Consider the following 24,605-nt stretch of genomic DNA (forward strand, 5'->3'; position numbering starts at 1 on the left):
GTTCTAGTTCTAGTTCTATTCTAGTTCTGTTCTAGTTTTGTTCTAGTTCTGTTCTAGTTCTGTTCTAGTTCTGTTCTAGTTCTGTTCTAGTTCTGTTCTAGTTCTGTTCTAGTTCTGTTCTAGTTCTGTTCTAGTTCTGTTCTAGTTCTGTTCTAGTTCTGTTCTAGTTCTGTTCTAGTTCTGTTCTAGTTCTGTTCTAGTTTGTTCTAGTTCTGTTCTAGTTCTGTTCTAGTTCTGTTCTAGTTCTGTTCTAGTTCTGTTCTAGTTCTGTTCTAGTTCTGTTCTAGTTCTGTTCTAGTTCTGTTCTAGTTCTGTTCTAGTTCTGTTCTAGTTCTGTTCTAGTTCTGTTCTAGTTCTGTTCTAGTTCTGTTCTAGTTCTGTTCTAGTTCTGTTCTAGTTCTGTTCTAGTTCTGTTCTAGTTCTAGTTCTGTTCTAGTTCTGTTCTAGTTCTGTTCTAATTCTGTTCTAGTTCTGTTCTAGTTCTGTTCTAGTTCTGTTCTAGTTCTGTTCTAGTTCTGTTCTAGTTCTGTCTAGTTCTGTTCTAGTTCTGTTCTAGTTCTGTTCTAGTTCTGTTCTAGTTCTGTTCTAGTTCTGTTCTAGTTCTGTTCTAGTTCTGTTCTAGTTCTGTTCTAGTTCTGTTCTAGTTCGTTCTAGTTCTGTTCTAGTTCTGTTCTAGTTCTGTTCTAGTTCTGTTCTAGTTCTGTTCTAGTTCTGTTTGTAGTTCTGTTGTAGTTCTGTTGTAGTTCTGTTCTAGTTTATGTTCTAGTTCTGTTCTAGTTCTGTTCTAGTTCTGTTCTAGTTCTGTTCTAGTTCTGTTCTAGTTCTGTTCTAGTTCTGTTCTAGTTCTGTTCTAGTTCTGTTCTAGTTCCGTTCTAGTTCTGTTCTAGTTCTGTTCTAGTTCTGTTCTAGTTATGTTCCAGTTCTGTTCTAGTTCTGTTCTAGTTCTGTTCTAGTTCTGTTCTAGTTCTGTTCTACTTCTGTTCTAGTTCTGTTCTAGTTCTAGTCTGTTCTAGTTCTGTTCTAGTTCTGTTCTAGTTCTGTTCTAGTTCTGTTCTAGTTCTGTTCTAGTTCTGTTCTAGTTCTGTTCTGTTCTGTTTTAGTTCTGTTCAAGTTCTGTTCTAGTTCTGTTCTAGTTCTGTTCTAGTTCTGTTCTAGTTCTGTTCTAGTTCTGTTCTGTTCTAGTTCTATTCTAGTTCTGTTCTAGTTCTGTTCTAGTTCTAGTTCTATTCAAGTTCTGTTCTGGTTGAAATTTGTTTTTATTTTTAAACAATTATTACAACTTAAGGCCTGAGTTTTCAATATCCAACTCTATTTACAACTGATAAATTCTTTAAACAAATACATATTAACTCAACTACTAAGTAGTAAAAGCTTTTCCTTAACATTTCCTCTTGCACAAAAATCTAGAAAATTATAAATCCCATACATTTTACCAGTCATAAGGTTAACAAACAAAAAAATGTCTAAAATTTTCTTTTAACGTTACTTGTTCAATTCAATTTGTTTGGTATTTTGTAAATTTTCAATACATTTTTGTAAATTTTTGCTCAAAAAAATGCAGTATATTTTCAGGCTGTAGGCTGGAGAAAAAAATCGATTACTTTCTGAATTAAACTGGCCAACTGAATAGTGAATAGTATGCTTGCGGTAACGGGCTTATACAAAAAGAGAAAACAAAGTATTAACTTACCTGTATGCAGCATTAAATTTCATACAAATTCTTTTAGTTTGCTATAAAGCATAGTTTTAGGAGGTGGTAGGAACAGCTAGCTAAAAGTGGAACGTTATTACTATTAGTGCTTAAAGCCAAAAGAATGTTTTAGTTAAGAGTAGGTTTATTATAGTAACATGAATAATACTAATGTTTTGACTAGTAAAGTCTACTTTTGGGCTTTTATATTAAGTAAAAAGTAAAGTGGTTTTTTGCTTTATATAAAATTAAACTTGTTTATAGTTTTTTTCCTAATAAAATTTAATTCTTTTGTTTATTTTTAATACATTTTTATTATTTATTTTACCTTTGTGGCTTTGAAATAGTATTAAATACCAATTAATAATATTAACTGTTATATTTACTTTTTTAGATTTTTTCATTCGTGGCTTTTTTATAATAAAAAAAAAACTAGGTCAATTATTGTTTTTCTATTTATAATAACAACGAGGCAAAAAACCCACCATAAATTAACTTTATAACCTTTTGTTTGACTCAGCCTTAAAGTAGGCTTTTTATTATTTACAGCACATAATTGTTAGGTTTATAAATAGTTTGAAAAAAAAACATGAATACACTAATTAACCTCTAACTGTTACATTTTACCCTTAAATAGTAACTTTTCAACACATTATTAAGGGAAAGCTGAACAAATCGTCAAGAATTGGAACATTTTTTAACATTTCAACAAATTATAATACTGTTTCATTTCTGTTCTAGATCTGTTCTAGTTCCGTTCTAGTTCTGTTCTAGTTCTGTTCTAGTTCTGTTCTAGTTCTGTTCTAGTTCTGTTCTAGTTCTGTTCTAGTTCTGTTCTAGTTCAGTTCTAGTTCTGTTCTAGTTCTGTTCTAGTTCTGTTCTAGTTCTGTTCTAGTTCTGTTCTAGTTCTGTTCTAGTTCTGTTCTAGTTCTTTTAGTTATGTTCTAGTTATGTTCTAGTTATGTTCCAGTTCTGTTCTAGTTCTGTTCTAGTTCTGTTCTAGTTCTGTTCTAGTTCTGTTCTAGTTCTGTTCTAGTTCTGTTCTAGTTCTGTTCTAGTTCTGTTCTAGTTCTAGTTCTGTTCTAGTTCTGTTCTAGTTCTGTTCTAGTTCTGTTCTAGTTCTGTTCTAGTTCTGTTCTAGTTCTGTTCTAGTTCTGTTCTAGTTCTGTTCTAGTTCTGTTCTAGTTCTGTTCTAGTTCTGTTCTAGTTCTGTTCTAGTTCTGTTCTAGTTCTGTTCTAGTTCAGTTCTAGTTCTGTTCTAGTTCTGTTCTAGTTCTGTTCTAGTTCTGTTCTAGTTCTAGTTCTGTTCTAGTTCTGTTCTAGTTCTGTTCTAGTTCTGTTCTAGTTCTGTTCTAGTTCTGTTCTAGTTCAGTTCTAGTTCTGTTCTAGTTCTGTTCTAGTTCTGTTCTAGTTATGTTCTAGTTATGCTCTAGTTCTGTTTTAGTTCTAGTTCTGTTGTAGTTCTGTTCTAGTTCTGTTCTAGTTCTGTTCTAGTTCTGTTCTAGTTCTGTTCTAGTTCTGTTCTAGTTCTGTTCTAGTTCTGTTCTAGTTCTGTTCTAGTTCTGTTCTAGTTCTGTTCTAGTTCTGTTCTAGTTCTGTTCTAGTTCAGTTCTAGTTCTGTTCTAGTTCTAGTTCTGTTCTAGTTCTGTTCTAGTTCTGTTCTAGTTCTGTTCTAGTTCTGTTCTAGTTCTGTTCTAGTTCTGTTCTAGTTCTGTTCTAGTTCTGTTCTAGTTCTGTTCTAGTTCTGTTCTAGTTCTGTTCTAGTTCTGTTCTAGTTCTGTTCTAGTTCTGTTCTAGTTTTGTTCTAGTTTTGTTCTAGTTCTGTTCTAGTTCTGTTCTAGTTCTATTCTAGTTCTTTTTTTAATTTTCTAAAAATTTAATGTATTTTACATCAATTTACTTCCTGATTTTTCTATTTCAGTTCGTTTCCTTTGCAAAAGGTTCCTTTTTTACTGTTTATTTGGGCTAGAAGTCAAATAAAAAGGTTTATTTACTTTATTTAACCTTTTTAACACAATACTAAAGTATACTTTAGGGCTTAAATGTTGTTAAATTAACTTTTATACTTTTAGTTAAATAAAAAAATAATTTCTGCTTATATGTTTAAATTAAAGTCAACTTTCAAGGCTAAACATTTATTTTACATTTTGTCAAACTTTAAAGCATACTTTCAAGGCTAACTATTTAGTTATTCCTATAAAGCTTTACTGTCTAACAAAATGTGTTGGTTTTATAGAAATTTTTAAACTTTAATATAAAACGTTTTTAAGTAATTGACTTTTAACAGGTTTGTTTTACAAATATGTCAGATTTTTGTATATATAATAATATAGACTTCTTCTTAAGCCTACTTTTAGGTTTGTAGATTTTTAAATAACTTTTGTTATCATTTTTCTAGTGGCTTTAATTTTGGACACTTTTTTTTAAAAAATTAAGTTTTTGTATTTTCTTTTTTTAAGGAAAATAATTGTTGGCATACTTTTTAGTCTGCATTTTGTCAATAATGTCCTTTTTCTAAGAATTTTCTGCTGTCCTTCAAACAAAATTTCAATAAATTTTTGTTACTTTTTTCTTTCTGATACTGGTTTTAATATAATTTTTCTTTTGAATGAATGTTTTTTGCCTTTTATTTCTTAAGTCTTTAAAAGGAGTTGTTGTTTAGAGGCCTATAGCTGTTTTATTCAAAAAAATTGCAGCCTACTTTTAGGCAAAAAGTTATAATATTTTCTAAAGCATATGAATTAGGTTTTAAAAATTAATTAAAAATTCCCAGAATGAAATTGAATAAGTTATTGAATAAAAAATATAGTTTTGTGATTAAAAATAAAAGCCTTATACCTGTAGGAATTAGGCTTTTTAATAACAAACAAATTCTACTCAAAAGAAAGACATTGTCAATGATTTTCTGGGTAATTTTTCAAACATTTTGCTTTTTTTTGGATTTTTTGAACTTTTTTTACAAAATTTTTCTATGAAATCGTATAAATTTTTTGAAATATTTTAAAAGCTTAGTTTGTTGTGACTAAAATGAAATATCATTTATTTAAATCGTTTAAGAATTATAGAAGTTATGCAACATTTTCTAATCCTTTATCATTTTTTTTTTTCACTTTTTTAGATTTGAACAGAATTTTTACAAAATTTTTCCACAAAATTGCATAAATTTATTGAAAAATTTTAAAAGCTTATTTTGTTGTCAATAAAATGATGTATCACTTGTTAAAATTGCTTAAAAATTATAGAAGTTATGCAACTTTTTCTAAAGTTCTATAAATATTCATACGACTGCTTTACTGTTGCAGTTAATTTTAAAGCATAGTTTTAGGCTTTAGTAAGAAAATTGTTTAGTTTTTGGCAGTAGGTTTGAGAAAACTGGTGTAAAATCTATAATTTTTATCCGATTTCTAAAATTGAACACTTTTTGTATTCGTATTAAGATAAGCTTTCTTAAAGCATACTTTCAGGCTTTGCTAAGTACATGGTTTAGTTATTGGAAGTAGGTTTGGAAAAAGTTGTATAAAATCTACAATTTTCATTCGATTTCTAAAAATGAACACTTTTTGAGTTGGCAATAAAATAATAGTTCAGTATTTGGCTTAAATTAAACTAGCTTTCATACAAAATTTTGTAAAAATTGTAAGGTAAAATGAAAAAAAATATTTGAAAATAAATTTTTAAGAAAATTTTCAAACATTTGAAAGAGTTATTTAAGGAATTGGACTGAATAATTGTTAATTTGATACAGTTTATTAAATATTGATTTTTTTTCCTAAAAAATTTATGACACACTTTAAGTTGTAGGTGTGTGTGGCTTTTAATAAATATCATTATTTCACAATTTCCTTTTTGTTATTTGTGCTATATTGCCTTGATTATGCATCAAATTTAGCTGCAAGGCCATTTTCCTGTACACATACAAACACACATGTACATAATGCAAGCTGCCTTATTTAATAAACTACTTTAAGGCGATTTAAAATGAAAATCTTTGTGACTGTAGAATAATATAAAAGATTATTTAAATTATATTGATTTTTTGTAACAAAACAAATTGAAAATAATGTTTGTTTTTAAAACTTAGACTTTTTAAAGTCTATTTTAAGGCTAACATTAAAATTTATTAAAAAAGCCTACTTTAAGGCTATAAATAACTGGCCATTAGTTGTGTTAGGCTTTGTTGGCTTTCATGTCTGTCATTCTGTATAACTTAAAGGCATTTTATTATTATTTGGCAAAATTCAGGTCAATTTTATTTAACAATTAACATTAATTCTATATAATTATATAGAGAAATGATGTTATTTGAAATGAAATTTAATTGCAAAATATAATTAATTTTGCCACTAATCTTTAGGCGTTTTAGCACATAAATTACATTAAAAGTAATACAAATACTGAGGTCTTAGATTGAAGCTTAAGACAAGGAAATTGTATTAAATATAACATGGTAAATTTATTACTAAATACAGTTGTTAAAGATATTATAGAATTAAAGGAAATTAGAGATACTAGAGGAAGGGTAGAGGAAGCCGTAACAAAGTGTTTAAGTTTGTTAACAGCATGACAAGGAAGATGAAAGCTTAATATTAAGTTTAATTAATATTTCAAATGATTTTTCTTAAACTCCTTAAAGTATACTATATTTATTTATTTATTTTTGTAGAATTCTTTAATTATTTTTATTTTCTTGGTTATTTTATAAATTTATTTATACTAAAACCACCATATAACTATTCCTGCTCCCCAAAAACCAAATCTTTATTTCTTTTTTCAAACAAATCCTGGTTTTTCTCTTTAATATCTAAAACCATTATGTTTTAAAACCTCATATATATTTAACTGAGAGATAAAAAAAAAGAAATTCTCTCTTATGAAATCTGGAAAAAAAATTCTTTTAAACATAAAAAAACTCTCTAAATAAAAACCCATGTTAAATACTGTGACTTTATCCCTAAAAACATGCCATATAAAAATAAATAAAATAACAACAAAAAATGCAAAACATTTTTTAACCATATACATGTTAAAATAAAAGACATAGGAAATAAAACCAAGCAGAGAAAAAACATGTTTTGTCATGTATAAACATTTCTTTTTACACCCTTGGCCCCCTTCCTAACTCCATTAGAAATGCTGTAGTTAAAAAACAAATTGCCGCCTAAAACTATGCAACAGAAATATATATATGTTTAAAATGGAAAGGATAAAATAAACAAACAAAAAAAAATAATAAATAACTTAAAAAACATAAATAAAAAAGCACCCTACCATAACAAAGAGTAGCTGATTACTATGTTACAATCTCTTTAAAAGTAAACTATGAAAGCTTTCCTCTCTCTACTAGGATCCTAAAAAACATAAACTTTTAGAAATCCCTTGTCATGTAAAGATTTTGGAACACTTTTACTAAAACCTTTTATATACAAATATTCTCAAAAATTTCTATTTTAACAAACTTTCACTTCATTTTATTCAAAAGCTTTTGCAAGTTTTTGAAAGTCAGGTCTGCTGTAAGTTCAAAATTTATACAAATATCTTGAATATTGTAGATTTTAGTCCGTCTTTACTTAAACTCTTTACTTCATAAAAATTTCAAATTTTTCCAACTTTGTCTTTATTTTCCTTCACAAATATCTATGAAAGCTTTTGTATTTAGTGAAAAATTTTGAACACTATTTCTCTTATGATTTCAAATAATATCGGCTTTTTGAAATCCCTTGTCATCTAAAGATTTGGGAAGACTTTTATTAAAACCTTTTATATAAAAATGATTCTCCAATTTTTCTCAGTTTTTTTCAACTTTAACTTTATATAAAACTAGCTATACCCAGTGTGCTTCGCTACCCTCATCGTAATGAAATAAAATAAATATTATTGTAAATGTATATATATCTGCAATATCAAAAAGTCCCCTATTTAAATTTATGTTTATATATTCAATATTTTAGAAAACTCAAAAAGTACCAATGAAGTACGAAAAAGTAACAAAAGACCTCTTTTATTTAATTTCATGTTCCTAAGTTCAATATTATAGAAAATTAAAAAAGTACCAGTTGAAGAACGAAAAATTACCAAAGGGTCCCCTTTTATAGATTCTCATTAACTCCGGGCTCCACATGGTTAATTTCATGTTATAAAAAACACAAAAAGTACCTTTTGAAGAACGAAAAATTACCAAACAGTCCTCTTTTATATGTTCTCACTTACTCCGGGCTCTACGTACTTAATTTCATGTTTCTAGGTTCAATATTATAGAAAATTCAAAAAGTACCTTTTGAAGAACGAAAAAGTGCCGAAAAGTCCCCTTTTATAGGTTATCACTTAATCTTGGCTGTACTTGCTTAATTTCATGTTTCTAGGTTCAATATTATAGAAAATTCAAAAACTACCTTTTGAAGAACGAAAAAGTACCAAAAAGTCCCCTCTTATAGATTCTCATTTACTCCAGGCTCTATATGCTTAATTTCATGCTTCTAGGATCAATATTATAGAAAATTCAAAAAGTACCTTTTGAAGAACGAAAAAGTACCAAAAAGTCCCCTTTTATAGATTCTCATTTACTCCAGGCTCTACATGCTTAATTTCATGCTTCTAGGATCAATATTATAGAAAATTCAAAAAGTACCTTTTGAAGAACGAAAAAGTACCAAAAAGTCCCCTTTTATAGGTCCTCACTTAATTCGGGCTCTACATGTTTAATTTCATGTTTCTAGGTTCAATATTATAGAAAATTCAGAAAGTACCTTTTGAAGAACAAAAAAGTACCAAAAAGTCCCCTTTTATAGTTTCTCACTTAATCCAGGCTCTACATGCATACTTTCATGTTTCTATTTTCAATATTATAGAAAATTCATAAAGTACCTTTTGAAGAACGAAAAAGTACCAAAAAGTCCCCTTTTATAGATTCTCATTTACTACGGGCTCTAAATGCTTATTTTCATGTTTCTAGGTTCAATTTAATAGAAAACTCAAAAAGTACCAGTCGAAGGACGAAAAAGTACCAAAAAGTCCCCTTTTATAGATTCTCATTTACTTCAGGCTCTACATGCTTAATTTCATGCTTCTAGGATCAATATTATAGAAAATTCAAAAAGTACCAGTCGAAAGACGAAAAAGTACCAAAAAGTCCCCTTTTATAGATTCTCATTTACTAAGGGCTCTACATGCTTAATTTCATGTTTCTAGGTTAAATTTTATAGAAAACTCAAAAAGTACCAGTCGAAGGACGAAAAAGTACCAAAAAGTCCCCTTTTATAGATTCTCATTTACTAAGGGCTCTACATGCTTAATTTCATGTTTCTAGGTTAAATTTTATAGAAAACTCAAAAAGTACCAGTCGAAAGACGAAAAAGTACCAAATAGTCCCCTTTTATAGATTCTCATTTACTAAGGGCTCTACATGCTTAATTTTATGTTTCTAGGTTAAATTTTATAGAAAACTCAAAAAGTACCAGTCGAAGGACGAAAAAGTACCAAAAAGTCCGCTTTTATAGATTCTCATTAACTAAGGCCTCCGCATGCTTAATTTCATGTTTCTAGGTTAAATTTTATAGAAAACTCAAAAAGTACCAGTCGAAGGACGAAAAAGTACCAAAAAGTCCGCTTTTATAGATTCTCATTAACTAAGGCCTCCGCATGCTTAATTTCATGTTTCTAGGTTAAATTTTATAGAAAACTCAAAAAGTACCAGTCGAAGGACGAAAAAGTACCAAAAAGTCCCCTTATATAGATTCTCATTTACCAAGGGCTCTACATGCTTAATTTCATGTTTCTAGGTTAAATTTTATAGAAAACTCAAAAAGTACCAGTCGAAGGACGAAAAAGTACCAAAAAGTCCCCTTTTATAGATTCTCATTTACTAAGGGCTCTACATGCTTAATTTCATGTTTCTAGGTTAAATTTTATAGAAAACTCAAAAAGTACCAGTCGAAAGACGAAAAAGTACCAAATAGTCCCCTTTTATAGATTCTCATTTACTAAGGGCTCTACATGCTTAATTTTTTGTTTCTAGGTTAAATTTTATAGAAAACTCAAAAAGTACCAGTCGAAGGACGAAAAGGTACCAAAAAGTCCCCTTTTATAGATTTTCATTAACTAAGGCCTCCGCATGCTTAATTTCATGTTTCTAGGTTAAATTTTATAGAAAACACAAAAAGTACCAGTCGAAGGACGAAAAAGTACCAAAAAGTCCCCTTATATAGATTCTCATTTACTCCGGGCTCTACATGCTTAATTTCATGTTTCTAGGTTAAATTTTATAGAAAACTCAAAAAGTACCAGTCGAAGGACGAAAAAGTACCAAAAAGTCCCCTTTTATAGATTCTCATTTACTCCGGTCTCTACATGTTTAATTTCATGTTTCTAGGTTCAATATTATAGAAAATTCAAAAAGTACCTTTTGAAGAACGAAAAAGTACCAAAAAGTCCCATTTTGTAGATTCTCATTTACTCCGAGCTCTACATGCTTAATTTCATGTTTCTAGCTTTAATTTTAAAGAAAACTCAAAAAGGTACCTGTGTAGAACGAAAAAGTAGCGAAAAGTCCCTTTATTATTAATTTCATGTTTCTATTTCAATATCATAGAAAACTCAAAAAGGACCAGTTGGAGAATGAAAAGTACCAAAAAATATCACTTGATACCGGGGTTCCAAATAACACCCCATTAGGATATTTAGTGTTTCTAAATTTAAAAATTTTATCTAAATTGGATCATTGTGGTTGAATAAAATCAAATTTCCCGTTTTTACCCCTTTTGGTACTTTTTTCCTCCCCATTAACGAAATAAAAATTCTATTCCAAAAAGTTGCAACATCGTAGTGGGAGCCTGTTATTATGTATTCATATGTATAAGTTAATAAACCAAAAACAATGTTTTATGAAAAAAGTACCAAAAATAGGTACAATTTTAACCCCTTAAACGTCCGAATATCCAAAAAGTACTAAATTCATATTTTTATTTTTTCGTTAAGTTATGAAGGAGTCAAAAATATTTTTTGAATGTGCACTGGTTTAAAAGATACATGGGGTGCGAAAAAAGTACCAAAATACAGTTTTTACCCGTTTATTCCCTAAAGGGGCCGAATTTTAAAAAAGTACCAGACACCTGTCCGTTTATTTTTTAAATGAACGGCGATAAGCTTTAAACTGTTTTTGTATCTTTTCTAGTTTAGGAGATATAAGGTTACCGAATTTACCCGTTTTTACCCTTTTTTACCCCCTAAACATTCGAATTTCCAAAAATCCCGTCTTAGTGGATCTATTTGGCGGGAGACCAACCTCCTGTCCAAATTTCAGCTCTTTAGCTTCAACCGTTTAGGCTGTGCGATGATGAATCAGTCAGTGAATCAGTCAGTCAGTCAGTCAGTCAGTCAGTCAGTAACGTTAGAATTTTATATATATAGATTAAAATTTTCTATAAAAGTTGATAAAGCTTTTTAAAGTTTTTGAAAGCTGCTTTTGTTGTAATTCGGAAAAGTATGTACTTTTTGAAATCTCTTAAAGTTTATAGAATTTACAGAACTTTTACTAAATCTTATTATTTAAAATTTTTTTTTTTTATTTTTTAAATTTTGACTTCATGTCTTTTTAATATTTTCTATTAAAGCTTATAAAGCTTTTTAAAGTTTTTGAAAGCTACCTTTGTTTTAATTACAAAAAGTATGTAAAATTTGAAATTTGTGCAATACATTTGATTTTATACCAATTTTTCTAAAACAACTTCTAAAAAAGCTTTACATTCCAAAAATTACAATAGTACCGCCTCTTGTTATCCATTACTATGGTTATTTAACTATTTTTGGTTAATATTTTTTATACAAATAAATTGTTGCAAATCCGGTTTGTTGAACGACCAGCAGCATAAAAAATGAAGCATATAACCTGGCGTGTTTTACATGTGTTAGATATTTTTGGTACAAATTTTTAAGCTTTTAATCTTGTTATAAATCACTCATGTCTGCTGGCAAATATTTTCTTTTTTGTCTCTTCCTGTGTCAAGGCAACAACACACAAAAATATAGGGGACTTTAAAAAACATAAAAAACAAAATATTGTTTTAAATATTATTTATTAAAAAATATGAAAATAAACAAAATTTATTTCATTTAGGTTTTATTAAAATTATTAAAAAACAAGATTTTAGTTTTTTCGAACACCTAAATGTACACTATAGTATTACCACCTAAAAGTGGGCTAAAGTTTTGTGTCCAAACTGGTAATTTTCTTTAAGTCTTGCTAATTTTATCAAATATTTCTTTAATTCAACTTCAGACTCTACTTTTATCTATTTGCTAGCTATTTCCTTTTTTCCCCATTAGCCTACAAATATGCAACATTTTTTAAAATGCCAGACTTCAATAACTTTATTACAACTTTTAGTTTTATTCTTACTTTGAGTTTATAAGCAACATAAAGAGTTTTCCAATGTTATTTTAATAATGCAACAATATTTTTCTTCTATATGAAAAAAGTTTTTAGCCTAAAAGTATGCTTTACTGTTGCTTAAGTTTTGTGTAGTTTAGTGCACAAAATCTGTAAATGTAATTTATTTTTTTTTTTTTGCTAAAGAAATTCAATACATTTCTGAGCCTAAGGGCTGGCAAAAGAAAGTTTGTTTAATAATTTTAAAAAAGGAGAAATATATTAAAAACTAGCTATACCCAGTGTGCTTCGCTACCCTCATCGTAATGGAATAAAACAAATATCATTATTGTAAATGTATATATATCTGCAATATCAAAAATTCCCCTTTTAGAGAACTCTTTAAGTTTGATTTTATGATTCTAGTCTCAATATTACAGAAAATTAAAAAAAACAGTTGAAGAACGAAAAAGTACCAGACAGTGCCTTTTTATATATTTTCATTAAATCAGGATGACGCATGTTTAATTTTCAACCAGAAACCAAAAAATCGCATAAAGATTTTTATACAATCAGGATGCTACATGTCCAATTTTATGTTTTTAGGTTCAATATTATAGAAAATTCGAAAAGTATTAGTAAAAGAACAAAAAAGTACCAGAGTATCCTTTTTCAATTTTCGTTCAATTGGGATACTGCGTGTTTAATTTTTTGTTTATATATTCAATATTTTAGAAAGCTATTTTATTTAATTTCATGTTCCTAAGTTCAATATTATAGAAAATTCAAAAAGTACCAGAAAATATTCCAGTTTAAATTTTCATTCACTCAAGTCCCTGATTGCTTTTATAGATTCTAATTAACTCCGGGCTCCACATGCTTAATTTCATGTTTCTAGGATCAATATTATAAAAAACACAAAAAGTACCTTTTGAAGAACGAAAAAATACCAAAAAGTGCCCTTTTATAGGTTCTCACTTAATCCAGGCTCTAAATGCTTAATTTCATGTTTCTAGGTTCAATATTATAGAAAATTCAAAATGTACCTTTTAAAGAACGAAAAAGTACCAAAAAGTCCCCTTTTATAGGTCCTCACTTAATCCGGACTCTACATGCTTAATTTCACGTTTCTAGGTTCAATATTATACAAAAATCCAAAAAGTACCTTTTGAAGAACGAAAAAGTTCCAAAAAGTCCCCTTTTATATGTTCTCACTTAATCCAGGCTCTACATACTTAATTTCATGTTTCTAGGTTCAATATTATAAAAAATTCAAAAAGTACCTTTTGATGAACGAAAAGTCCCCTTTTATAGATTCTCATTTACTCCGGGCTCTATATGCTTAATTTCACGTTTCTAGGTTCCATATTATACAAAAATCCAAAAAGTACCTTTTGAAGAACGAAAAAGTACCAAAAGTCCCCTTTTATAGGTTCTCACTTAATTCATCCTCTACATACTTAATTTTATGTTTCTAGGTTCAATATTATAGGAAATTCAAAAAGTACCTTTTGAAGAACGAAAAAGTACCAAAAAGTGCCCTTTTATAGATTCTCATTTACTCCGGGCTCTACATGCTTAATTTCATTTTTCTATGTTAAATTTTATAAAAAACTCAAAAAGTACCTTTTCTAGAACGAAAAAGTACCAAAAAGTCCGCTTTTATAGATTCTCATTTACTACGGGCTCTACATGCTTAATTTCATTTTTCTAGGTTAAATTTTATAGAAAACTCAAAAAGTATCAGTCGAAAGACGAAAAAGTACCAAAAAGTCCCCTTATATAGATTCTCATTTACTAAGGGCTCTACATGCTTAATTTCATGTTTCTAGGTTAAATTTTATAGAAAACTCAAAAAGTACCAGTCGAAGGACGAAAAAGTACCAAAAAGTCCCCTTTTATAGATTCTCATTTACTAAGGGCTCTACATGCTTAATTTCATGTTTCTAGGTTAAATTTTATAGAAAACTCAAAAAGTACCAGTCGAAAGACGAAAAAGTACCAAATAGTCCCCTTTTATAGATTCTCATTTACTAAGGGCTCTACATGCTTAATTTCATGCTTCTAGGTTAAATTTTATAGAAAACTCAAAAAGTACCAGTCGAAGGACGAAAAAGTACCAAAAGGTCCCCTTTTATAGATTCTCATTTACTCCGGGCTCTACATGCTTAATTTCATGTTTCTAGGTTAAATTTTATAGAAAACTCAAAAAGTACCAGTCGAAGGACGAAAAAGTACCAAAAAGTCCCCTTTTATAGATTCTCATTTACTCCGGGCTCTACATGCTTAATTTCATGTTTCTAGGTTAAATTTTATAGAAAACTCAAAAAGTACCAGTCGAAGGACGAAAAAGTACCAAAAAGTCCCCTTTTATAGATTCTCATTTACTCCGGTCTCTACATGTTTAATTTCATGTTTCTAGGTTCAATATTATAGAAAATTCAAAAAGTACCTTTTGAAGAACGAAAAAGTACCAAAAAGTCCCATTTTATAGATTCTCATTTACTCCGAGCTCTACATGCTTAATTTCATGTTTCTAGGTTTAATTTTAAAGAAAACTCAAAAAAGTACCTGTGTAGAACGAAAAAGTAGCGAAAAGTCCCTTTATTATTAATTTCATGTTTCTATTTCAATATCATAGAAAACTCAAAAAGGACAGTTGGAGAATGAAAAGTACCAAAAAATATCACTTGGTACCGGGGTTCCAAATAACACCCCATTAGGATATTTAGTGTTTCTAAATTTAAAAATTTTATCTAAATTGGATCATTGTGGTTGAATAAAATCAAATTTCCCGTTTTTACCCCTTTTGGTACTTTTTTCCTCCCCATTAACGAAATAAAAATTCTATTCCAAAAAGTTGCAACATCGTAGTGGGAGCCCGTTATTATGTATTCATATGTATAAGTTAATAAACCAAAAACAATGTTTTATGAAAAAAGTACCAAAAATAGGTACAATTTTAACCCCTTAAACGTCCGAATATCCAAAAAGTACTAAATTCATATTTTTATTTTTTTGTTAAGTTATGAAGGAGTCAAAAATATTTTTTGAATGTGCACTGGTTTAAAAGATACATGGGGTGCGAAAAAAGTACCAAAATACAGTTTTTACCCGTTTATTCCCTAAAGGGGCCGAATTTTAAAAAAGTACCAGACACCTGTCCGTTTATTTTTTAAATGAACAGCGATAAGCTTTAAACTGTTTTTGTATCTTTTCTAGTTTAGGAGATATAAGGTTACCGAATTTACCCGTTTTTACCCTTTTTTACCCCCTAAACATTCGAATTTCCAAAAATCCCGTCTTAGTGGATCTATTTGGCGGGAGACCAACCTCCTGTCCAAATTTCAGCTCTTTAGCTTCAACCGTTTAGGCTGTGCGATGATGAATCAGTCAGTGAATCAGTCAGTCAGTCAGTCAGTCAGTCAGTCAGTAACGTTAGAATTTTATATATATAGATAGATAACTCAAGTTGAGAAAATTATTTTTAGAAATATGAATAAAATAAAGAGCATTGGAAGTGATTTAAATACAATTTATTATCTGCACTATAGTCTAGTCCATTATATAGACTATAGTCTAGTCTATAGCCTACACAAAAATCTAGTCTATATTCTGGACAAACTTTAGTCCAGTCTATAATCTAGACTATAGTCTAGTCTACAGTCTAGACTATAGTTTAGTCTATAGTCTAGTTTATAGTCTAGTCTATAGTCTAGTCTATAGTCTAGTCTATAGTCTAGTCTATAGTCTAGTCTATAGTCTAGTCTATAGTCTAGTCTATAGTCTAGTCTATAGTCTAGTCTATAGTCTAGTCTATAGTCTAGTCTATAGTCTAGTCTATAGTCTAGTCTATAGTCTAGTCTATAGTCTAGTCTATAGTCTAGTCTATAGTCTAGTCTATAGTCTACTCTATAGTCTAGTCTATAGTCTAATCTATAGTCTAGTCTATAGACTGGTCTATAGTCTAGTCTATAGCCTTGTCTATAGTCTAGTCTATAATCTAGTCTATAGTCTTGTCTATAGTCTAGTCTATAGTCTAATCTGTAATCTAGTCTATAGTCTTGTCTATAGTCTAGCCTATAGTCTAATCTGTAGTCTAGTCTATAGTCTAGTCTATAGTCTAATCTGTAGTCTAGTCTATAGTCTAGTCTATAGTCTAATCTGTAGTCTAGTCTATAGTCTAGTCTATAGTCTAATCTGTAGTCTAGTCTATAGTCTAGTCTATAGTCTAGTCTATAGTCTAGTCTATAGTCTAGTCTATAGTCTAGTCTATAGTCTAGTCTATAGTCTAGTCTATAGTCTAGTCTATAGTCTAGTCTATAGTCTAGTCTATAGTCTAGTCTATAGTCTAGTCTATAGTCTAGTCTATAGTCTAGTCTATAGTCTAGTCTATAGTCTAGTCTATAGTCTAGTCTATAGTCTAGTCTATAGTCTAGTCTATAGTCTAGTCTATAGTCTAGTCTATAGTCTAGTCTATAGTCTAGTCTATAGTCTAGTCTATAGTCTAGTCTATAGTCTAGTCTATAGTCTAGTCTATAGTCTAGTCTATAGTCTAGTCTATAGTCTAGTCTATAGTCTAGTCTATAGTCTAGTCTATAGTCTAGTCTATAGTCTAGTCTATAGTCTAGTCTATAGTCTAGTCTATAGTCTAGTCTATAGTCTAGCCTATAGTCTAATCTATAGTCTAATCTATAGTCTAGTCTATAGACTGGTCTATAGACTAGTCTATAGCCTTGTCTATAGTCTAGTCTATAATCTAGTCTATAGTCTTGTCTATAGTCTAGTCTATAGTCTAATCTGTAATCTAGTCTATAGTCTTGTCTATAGTCTAGTCTATAGTCTAATCTGTAGTCTAGTCTATAGTCTAGTCTATAGTCTAATCTGTAGTCTAGTCTATAGTCTAGTCTATAGTCTAATCTGTAGTCTAGTCTATAGTCTAGTCTATAGTCTAATCTGTAGTCTAGTCTATAGTCTAGTCTATAGCCTAGTCTATAGTCTAGTCTATAGTCTAGTCTATAGTCTAGTCTATAGTCTAGTCTATAGTCTAGTCTATAGTCTATAGTCTATAGTCTAGTCTATAGTCTAGTCTATAGTCTAGTCTATAGTCTAGTCTATAGTCGTCTAGTCTAGTCTATAGTCTAGTCTATAGTCTAGTCTATAGTCTAGTCTATAGTCTAGTCTAGTATAGTCTAGTCTATAGTCTAGTCTATAGTCTAGTCTATAGTCTAGTCTATAGTCTAGTCTATAGTCTAGTCTATAGTCTAGTCTATAGTCTAGTCTATAGTCTAGTCTATAGTCTAGTCTATAGTCTAGTCTATTAGTCTAGTCTATAGTCTAGTCTATAGTCTAGTCTATAGTCTAGTCTATAGTCTAGTATAGTCTAGTCTAGTCTAGTCTATAGTCTAGTCATATAGTCTAGTCTATAGTCTAGTCTAATAGTCTAGTCTATAGTCTAGTCTATAGTCTGTCTAGTCTTAGTCTATAGTCTAGTCTATAGTCTAGTCTATAAGTCTAGTCTATAGTCTAGCCTATAGTCTAGTCTATAGTCTAGTCTATAGTCTAGTCTATAGTCTAGTCTATAGTCTAGTCTATAGTCTAGTCTATAGTCTAGTCTATAGTATAGTCTATAGTCTAGTCTATAGTCTAGTCTATAGTCTAGTCTATAGTCTAGTCTATAGTCTAGTCTATAGTCTAGTCTATAGTCTAGTCTATAGTCTAGTCTATAGTCTATAGTCTAGTCTATAGTCTAGTCTATAGTCTAGTCTATAGTCTAGTCTATAGTCTAGTCTATAGTCTAGTCTATAGTCTAGTCTATAGTCTAGTCTATAGTCTAGTCTATAGTCTAGTCTATAGTCTAGTCTATAGTCTAGTCTATAGTCTAGTCTATAGTCTAGTCTATAGTCTAGTCTATAGTCTAGTCTATAGTCTAGTCTATAGTCTAGTCTATAGTCTAGTCTATAGTCTAGTCTATAGTCTAGTCTATAGTCTAGTCAATATTCTAGTCTATAGTCCAGTCAATATTCTAGTCTATAGTCTAGTCTAGTCTATAGTCTAGTCTATAGTCTAGTCTATAGTCTAGTCTATAGTCTAGTCTATAGTCTTGTCTATAATTTAGTCTATAGTCTAGCCTATAGTCTAGTCTATAGTCTAGTCTATAGTCTAGTCTATAGTCTAGTCTATAGTCTAGTCTATAGTCTAGTCTATAGTCTAGTCTATAGTCTAGTCTATAGTCTAGTCTAGTCTAGTCTAGTCTAGTCTAGTCTAGTCTATAGTCTAGTCTATAGTCTAGGTCTATAGTCTAGTCTATAGTCTAGTCTATAGTCTAGTCTATAGTCTAGTCTATAGTCTAGTCTATAGTCTAGTCTATAGTCTAGTCTATAGTCTAGTCTATAGTCTAGTCTATAGTCTAGTCTAGAGTCTAGTCTAGAGTCTAGTCTATAGTCTAGTCTATAGTCTAGTCTATAATCTAGTCTATAGTCTACTCTATTTTTCAGTCTATTATCTAGTCTACAGTCTTGTGTATATTCTAGTCTAGTCTAAAATCTAGTCTATTGTCTAGTCTTGCTTAGTCATAGTCTAAACTTTGCATTATCATTTCATGTTAAAAATCATGTTCGGACCAAAAATTTAAGATATTCTATAAAAATCGTTTACATTTGATAAATTTAATTTAAATTGAAATCATCATTAAAACTCCATATTAACTTCTAAACTCATAAGTGTTTTTGTAACGCCCCCCTTAAAGTATACTAATGAAATTAATAATGCACTTTAAAGAAACAAAACAACTACTACTACTACTCTCTATATCCTTTAACAATTAGTTCCAAACATTGATAACATTTACATTCTAGGTTTTTCATTTTGTTCATTTACATATATATTTTTATACACATTTACTCTGGCTGATTTTGGTTTGCAAATCAACACTAACACCCTAAAATATAAAAAAATCATTTGCAAAAAAAAAGAGTTATATTTTTTAAAAGAAATGTTATTTATCTTATAGAAATTTTAGCTTGTTTTTTATGTAAATATTAAAATACTAATTAAAAATTTTCTCTATATTCTTTTCCTTGTGTTTTAACTATAGAAATGGCCGCAATCAACAGCCACCCATGTATACAGAAACATTACCCGGTGAAAGTTTGGCGCTTATGATTACCTCTCTCAGTGTGGAAATGGAAGGCAGATACTATTGTACAGCATCGTATGCCAGTACAGAGCTGTTGAAAACCAGTGTAATGATTAAAACTTATGGTGAGTGGTATATATATATATTTTTAAATTAATGCTTAAAATTTTCTAAAGAAATATTTGTTTAAAATAATTGTAAAGGAATAGTTAGAAAGTTTTTTTCGCTCTTACTTTAACCTATTTTAAGCTAAAGCAACATATTTACTTTAGCCTACTTTTAGGTGTTGTTAAGTATTCTTTTTTATAGATTTGCTTTTCTTTAAAAAAAATCTTTCTTCTTTTAATTTTTAATTGGCTGCTTGTTTCTTTTTTTGTGGGTTCTTCTTCTGGGTTTTAAACAAAAAAAGAAATATATTTTGTATTTCATTTTATGTGGTTAAACCGGAAGTTTAAATACATGTAGCAAAATTTAAGGCAAATAGAAGAAAAAGTTTACTTTGCAAGAAAATCTAAATTAAATAAAGAAGTGATTTCTTTGTTTTGTTTTTTGAATACAATTAAGAAAAATTTAATTAAAATAAAAACAACTTTTTTAACATATTTGATGTTTGCGCCCTAAAATAGGCTATAGTCTACTCCAGATTAGATAGACTACACTATATACCGGACTATATACTACACTATACAATACACTATAGACTAGACTATAGACTAGACTATAGACTAGACTATAGACTAGACTATAGACTAGACTATAGACTAGACTATAGACTAGACTATAGACTAGACTATAGACTAGACTATAGACTAGACTATAGACTAGACTATAGACTAGATTATAGACTAGACTATAGACTAGACTATAGACTAGACTATAGACTAGACTATAGACTAGACTATAGACTAGACTATACTATAGACTAGACTATACTATAGACTAGACTATACTATAGACTAGACTATACTACAGACTAGACGATAGACTAGACTATAGACTAGACTATAGACTGGAGTATAGACTAGACTATAGACTAGACTATAGACTAGACTATAGACTAGACTATAGACTAGACTATAGACTAGACTATAGACTAGACTATAGACTAGACTATAGACTAGACTATAGACTAGACTATAGACTACACTATAGACTAGACTATAGACTAGACTATAGACTAGACTATAGACTAGACTATAGACTAGACTATAGACTAGACTATAGACTAGACTATAGACTAGACTATAGACTAGACTATAGACTATAGACTAGACTATAGACTAGACTATAGACTAGACTATAGACTAGACTATAGACTATAGACTAGACTATAGACTATAGACTAGACTATAGACTATAGACTAGACTATAGACTATAGACTAGACTAGACTAGACTAGACTATAGACTAGACTATAGACTAGACTATAGACTAGACTATAGACTAGACTATAGACTAGACTATAGACTAGACTATAGACTAGACTATAGACTAGACTATAGACTAGACTAGACTATAGACTAGACTATAGACTAGACTATAGACTAGACTATAGACTAGACTAGACTATAGACTAGACTATAGACTAGACTATAGACTAGACTATAGACTAGACTATAGACTAGACTATAGACTAGACTATAGACTAGACAAGACTATAGACTAGACTATAGACTAGACTATAGACTAGACTATAGACTAGACTATAGACTAGACTATAGACTAGACTATAGACTAGACTATAGACTAGACTATAGACTAGACTATAGACTAGACTATAGACTAGACTATAGACTAGACTATAGACTAGACTATAGACTAGACTATAGACTAGACTATAGACTAGACTATAGACTAGACTATAGACTAGACTATAGACTAGACTATAGACTAGACTATAGACTAGACTATAGACTAGACTATAGACTAGACTATAGACTAGACTATAGACTAGACTATAGACTAGACTATAGACTAGACTAGACTATAGACTAGACTAGACTAGACTATAGACTAGACTATAGACTAGACTAGACTATAGACTAGACTATAGACTAGACTATAGACTAGACTATAGACTAGACTATAGACTAGACTATAGACTAGACTATAGACTAGACTATAGACTAAACTATAGACTAGACTATAGACTAGACTATAGACTAGACTATAGACTAGACTATAGACTAGACTATAGACTAGACTATAGACTAGACTATAGACAAGACTATAGACAAGACTATAGACTAGACTATAGACTAGACTATAGACTAGACTATAGACTAGACTATAGACTAGACTATAGACTAGACTATAGACTAGACTATAGACTAGACTATATACTAGACTATAGACTAGACTATAGACTAGACTATAGACTAGACTATAGACTAGACAATAGACTAGACTATAGACTAGACTATAGACTAGACTATTGACTAGACTATTGACTAGACTATAAGCTAGAATATAGACTAGACTATATACTAGGCTATAGATTAAACTATCGACTAGACTATAGACTAAATTATAAACTAGACTATAGACTAGATTATAGACTAGACTATAGACTAGACTATAGTTTCTCTATTCGAATAATTTTACTCTCATTTCCATGTTGCTGTCCAATATTACGTAATTATTGTAACAAATTTGATTTAATTGTTAAAACTTTTTATTTCTGCAAATGCCCCAAAAATTATGCTTTAGTTTCTCAATTTAATTGTTTAGCTTTTTCCAGATAATCTTTTCCATTACTATGTTGATTAAATAAATTATACATTTACTTAGTTGTTGTTCCCCTTTTAGCTATTCCAAAGTTATTCCACAATCTTTGCTAAACTGCCTTTTAGGCATAAACTTTTAGTAAACTTTAGTTTATAGAAAAAAAAACTTAACGTTAAAAAGCCTTATACTATGTTGAGTATTTTCAGTCAAAAATTGTCTTTAATTTAGGAAAAGCTGTAATGTCTTTGCTAGCGTGTCTTGTTTATTTTGAAAGTTAAATTAATTTAATTAGATTTACTTTGCTTATAACATAAACTGTAGCATAGTTTTTGGCGTATGAAAAGATTTTACTATAGTTTAAGTAGTGTTTTTTTCTTAACATTTAGTAATGATAAATTTAATTTAGTTTTTTTATAAAAATAATGTTTATGTTAAAACATAGAGTTTTTTTCTTTAAACGCCTTAAAGTAGTTTAAGATTTTTGTCTTAAAATTAATTGAATTAGTTTTTAAGTATAAAAAAGTCTTAAATTTGTTAAGCTTTTTTAAGAAATAGAGAATTTATAAACACTTTTGCTTAGTATTACTACTAAGCTCTTAAAACTTAGCATACTTTTAGGATCATGTATAAAATATAACACACTTTAAGGCAAATGTTTTAAATGTTACTTGTTTTATCAAAAAGTTTGCCAAAAGAAGAAGAAGAACTAGTATCTAATATTTCTTTGTAGTTTTATAATAATTTATAAATTCTAATATTTCTGTTTTTAGCAACTATAAGCAGCTTATAAATTATTAGAGATTATAATTTATTTACTTACAATTTTAGTACTTTTACTAGTTTAATACTTGACAATATTTACAAAGTTAAAATCCAAAATTGTTCTTCCTTTCAGCAATTTTCCTTAAAAGCCAATAAACTTTTATAGATTTAACTTTTTACTAATTTTATTAAGATAATTATTAAAGAATTTTTTGTGTAAACTTTTGGCAAAATTTCAAGTTTAACTTCAAGCCAAAAATGTTTAAACAACAAGAAATCTATAGCCTATCTTTAGACGCATACAAAAATTATGGCATACTTTTTGGCTGCTAAAACTGAACAACTTGATAATGAAATTAATTTTAGTATAATGGAATTTTCTATAGGGATTTTTGTTATAAAACTATTCAACAACAGCATATTTTAAACTTTAACAACTTAATTTTGTAAAAAATACTATAAACATGTCTAACACACACTTTTCTCTACAAAATTTCTTCTTATTTACATAATTTATTTAATAGCCTTAAAGTAGGCTACATTGTTTACATAACCTAAAGACAACTGCATTTATTGTTATGTATTTAGCAATAAAAATAAATTTTATTTGTTAATTCTAAGAAATTTGTTTTAATTAAATATTTAAAGAAAAAGTTATCAAAAGAAAAACATAGAAAGTTGTGCTCACAACCTACTTTTAGGGGTGAGAAAAAAAGAGTTTAAAAAGCATAATTTCCAAAGAAAAACAATATTGAAAGAAAATTAAAATAAAAACAATATTGTAACAATTTGAAATATAAAAAAATTATGGCTTTATTAAAAAAACTAAAATTTTATTGCCTACTTTTAGGTGTAATTTTTGTTATTAATTTCTAAAATAACACCACCTCCCTTAATACCTAAAATATTCTCTTTCAGAAACATTTTTAAACCCAGATTTCTTACAAAATTTGTTTTAATTCCTGTCACAATTGTTAAAAAAAAAACTATTGCCTACTTTTTTGGTTTAATATTTAATTAAATCCTTTCTCCCCTTTTCCTTTCATTGTTTAGCAACTCAAATTAAAGTGGACTTAATTTTGTAATACTTAAGCAGTTTCTTTTTTACAAATATTACTTAAATATCTATAACAAAAAGTAGTAGCAATACTATAGTCTACTTTTAGGATAAACAAACAAAAGTAAAGTAACAAAAAAAACTAAAGCCTATTTTCAAGTGCTTTAGTTTCAATATCTTTCTTTTTGTTCAGGATTTGTTGCGCTCATTTACTGCTCTTTTTTGGGGAAAAAGGCGTTATAGTTTTATTTGGTTCGTTTTTTTTTTGCTCCCCAAAAATAGGAAGCTGCTGTTAAGTCTGCTGCAAAATATATGTATATTTTGTTAACGATTATGATTGCAGTAGTTTGTGGCGGAAAACATTTTTTTGTTGTAAACTTTTTTCTTTTACTAAAAGATAATAATAGTTGTTGTCTAATGTGCAAGTACGTTGAAATAAGTTTTCAGTTTTTATGGGAAAATTATAAAACTATATAGAAAGCTAGATAATAGTTTTATTATGTGGCATAATAAATGTTTTTTTAGGGGGAAAAAAGAAGCATAGTTTAGGGAGTTTAAGAACAAAATTTAATTGTTGTAAAATTAAGGAAATGTAAATCAAAATTTAAGGCTGTAGCCTTGACTATAATGCAGAAACTAGGCTTAAGTCTTGCGCATATACCACACTATAGTCATGTAAGCTAGACCTTAAACTAGCCTATAGTCCAGACTATAAAAGTGACTATAGTCCACATTAGAGCCTAGATTATAAGCAAGAATATAGACTAGACTTGAATCCAGAATATGGACTAGACTTGAAACCAGACTCTAGACTACAATATAGTCTAAAAGTATACACTAAACTATAGATCAGGATATACTATAGGCCAGA

At 29.1% G+C, this 24,605-nt stretch overlaps 1 protein-coding gene across 5 annotated transcripts in view; it reads left to right on the forward strand.

The window, feature by feature from the left end:
- The window catches only part of LOC119601068 (fasciclin-2), a 171,318-nt gene that overhangs the window by 118,586 nt on the left and 28,127 nt on the right, over positions 1–24,605 (forward strand). For all 5 annotated transcript variants that reach the window (XM_037951771.1, XM_037951772.1, XM_037951774.1 and 2 more), the window contains one exon: positions 19,147–19,313. In XM_037951771.1, the coding sequence (XP_037807699.1) occupies positions 19,147–19,313 (167 nt within the window). The remainder of the gene's footprint in view (positions 1–19,146; positions 19,314–24,605) is intronic.

Source organism: Lucilia sericata, unplaced genomic scaffold (assembly GCF_015586225.1).
Source record: "Lucilia sericata isolate MDLA Ls3-8-SP2 unplaced genomic scaffold, ASM1558622v1 Contig000141F_arrow, whole genome shotgun sequence".
Lineage (NCBI taxonomy): Eukaryota > Metazoa > Arthropoda > Insecta > Diptera > Calliphoridae > Lucilia > Lucilia sericata.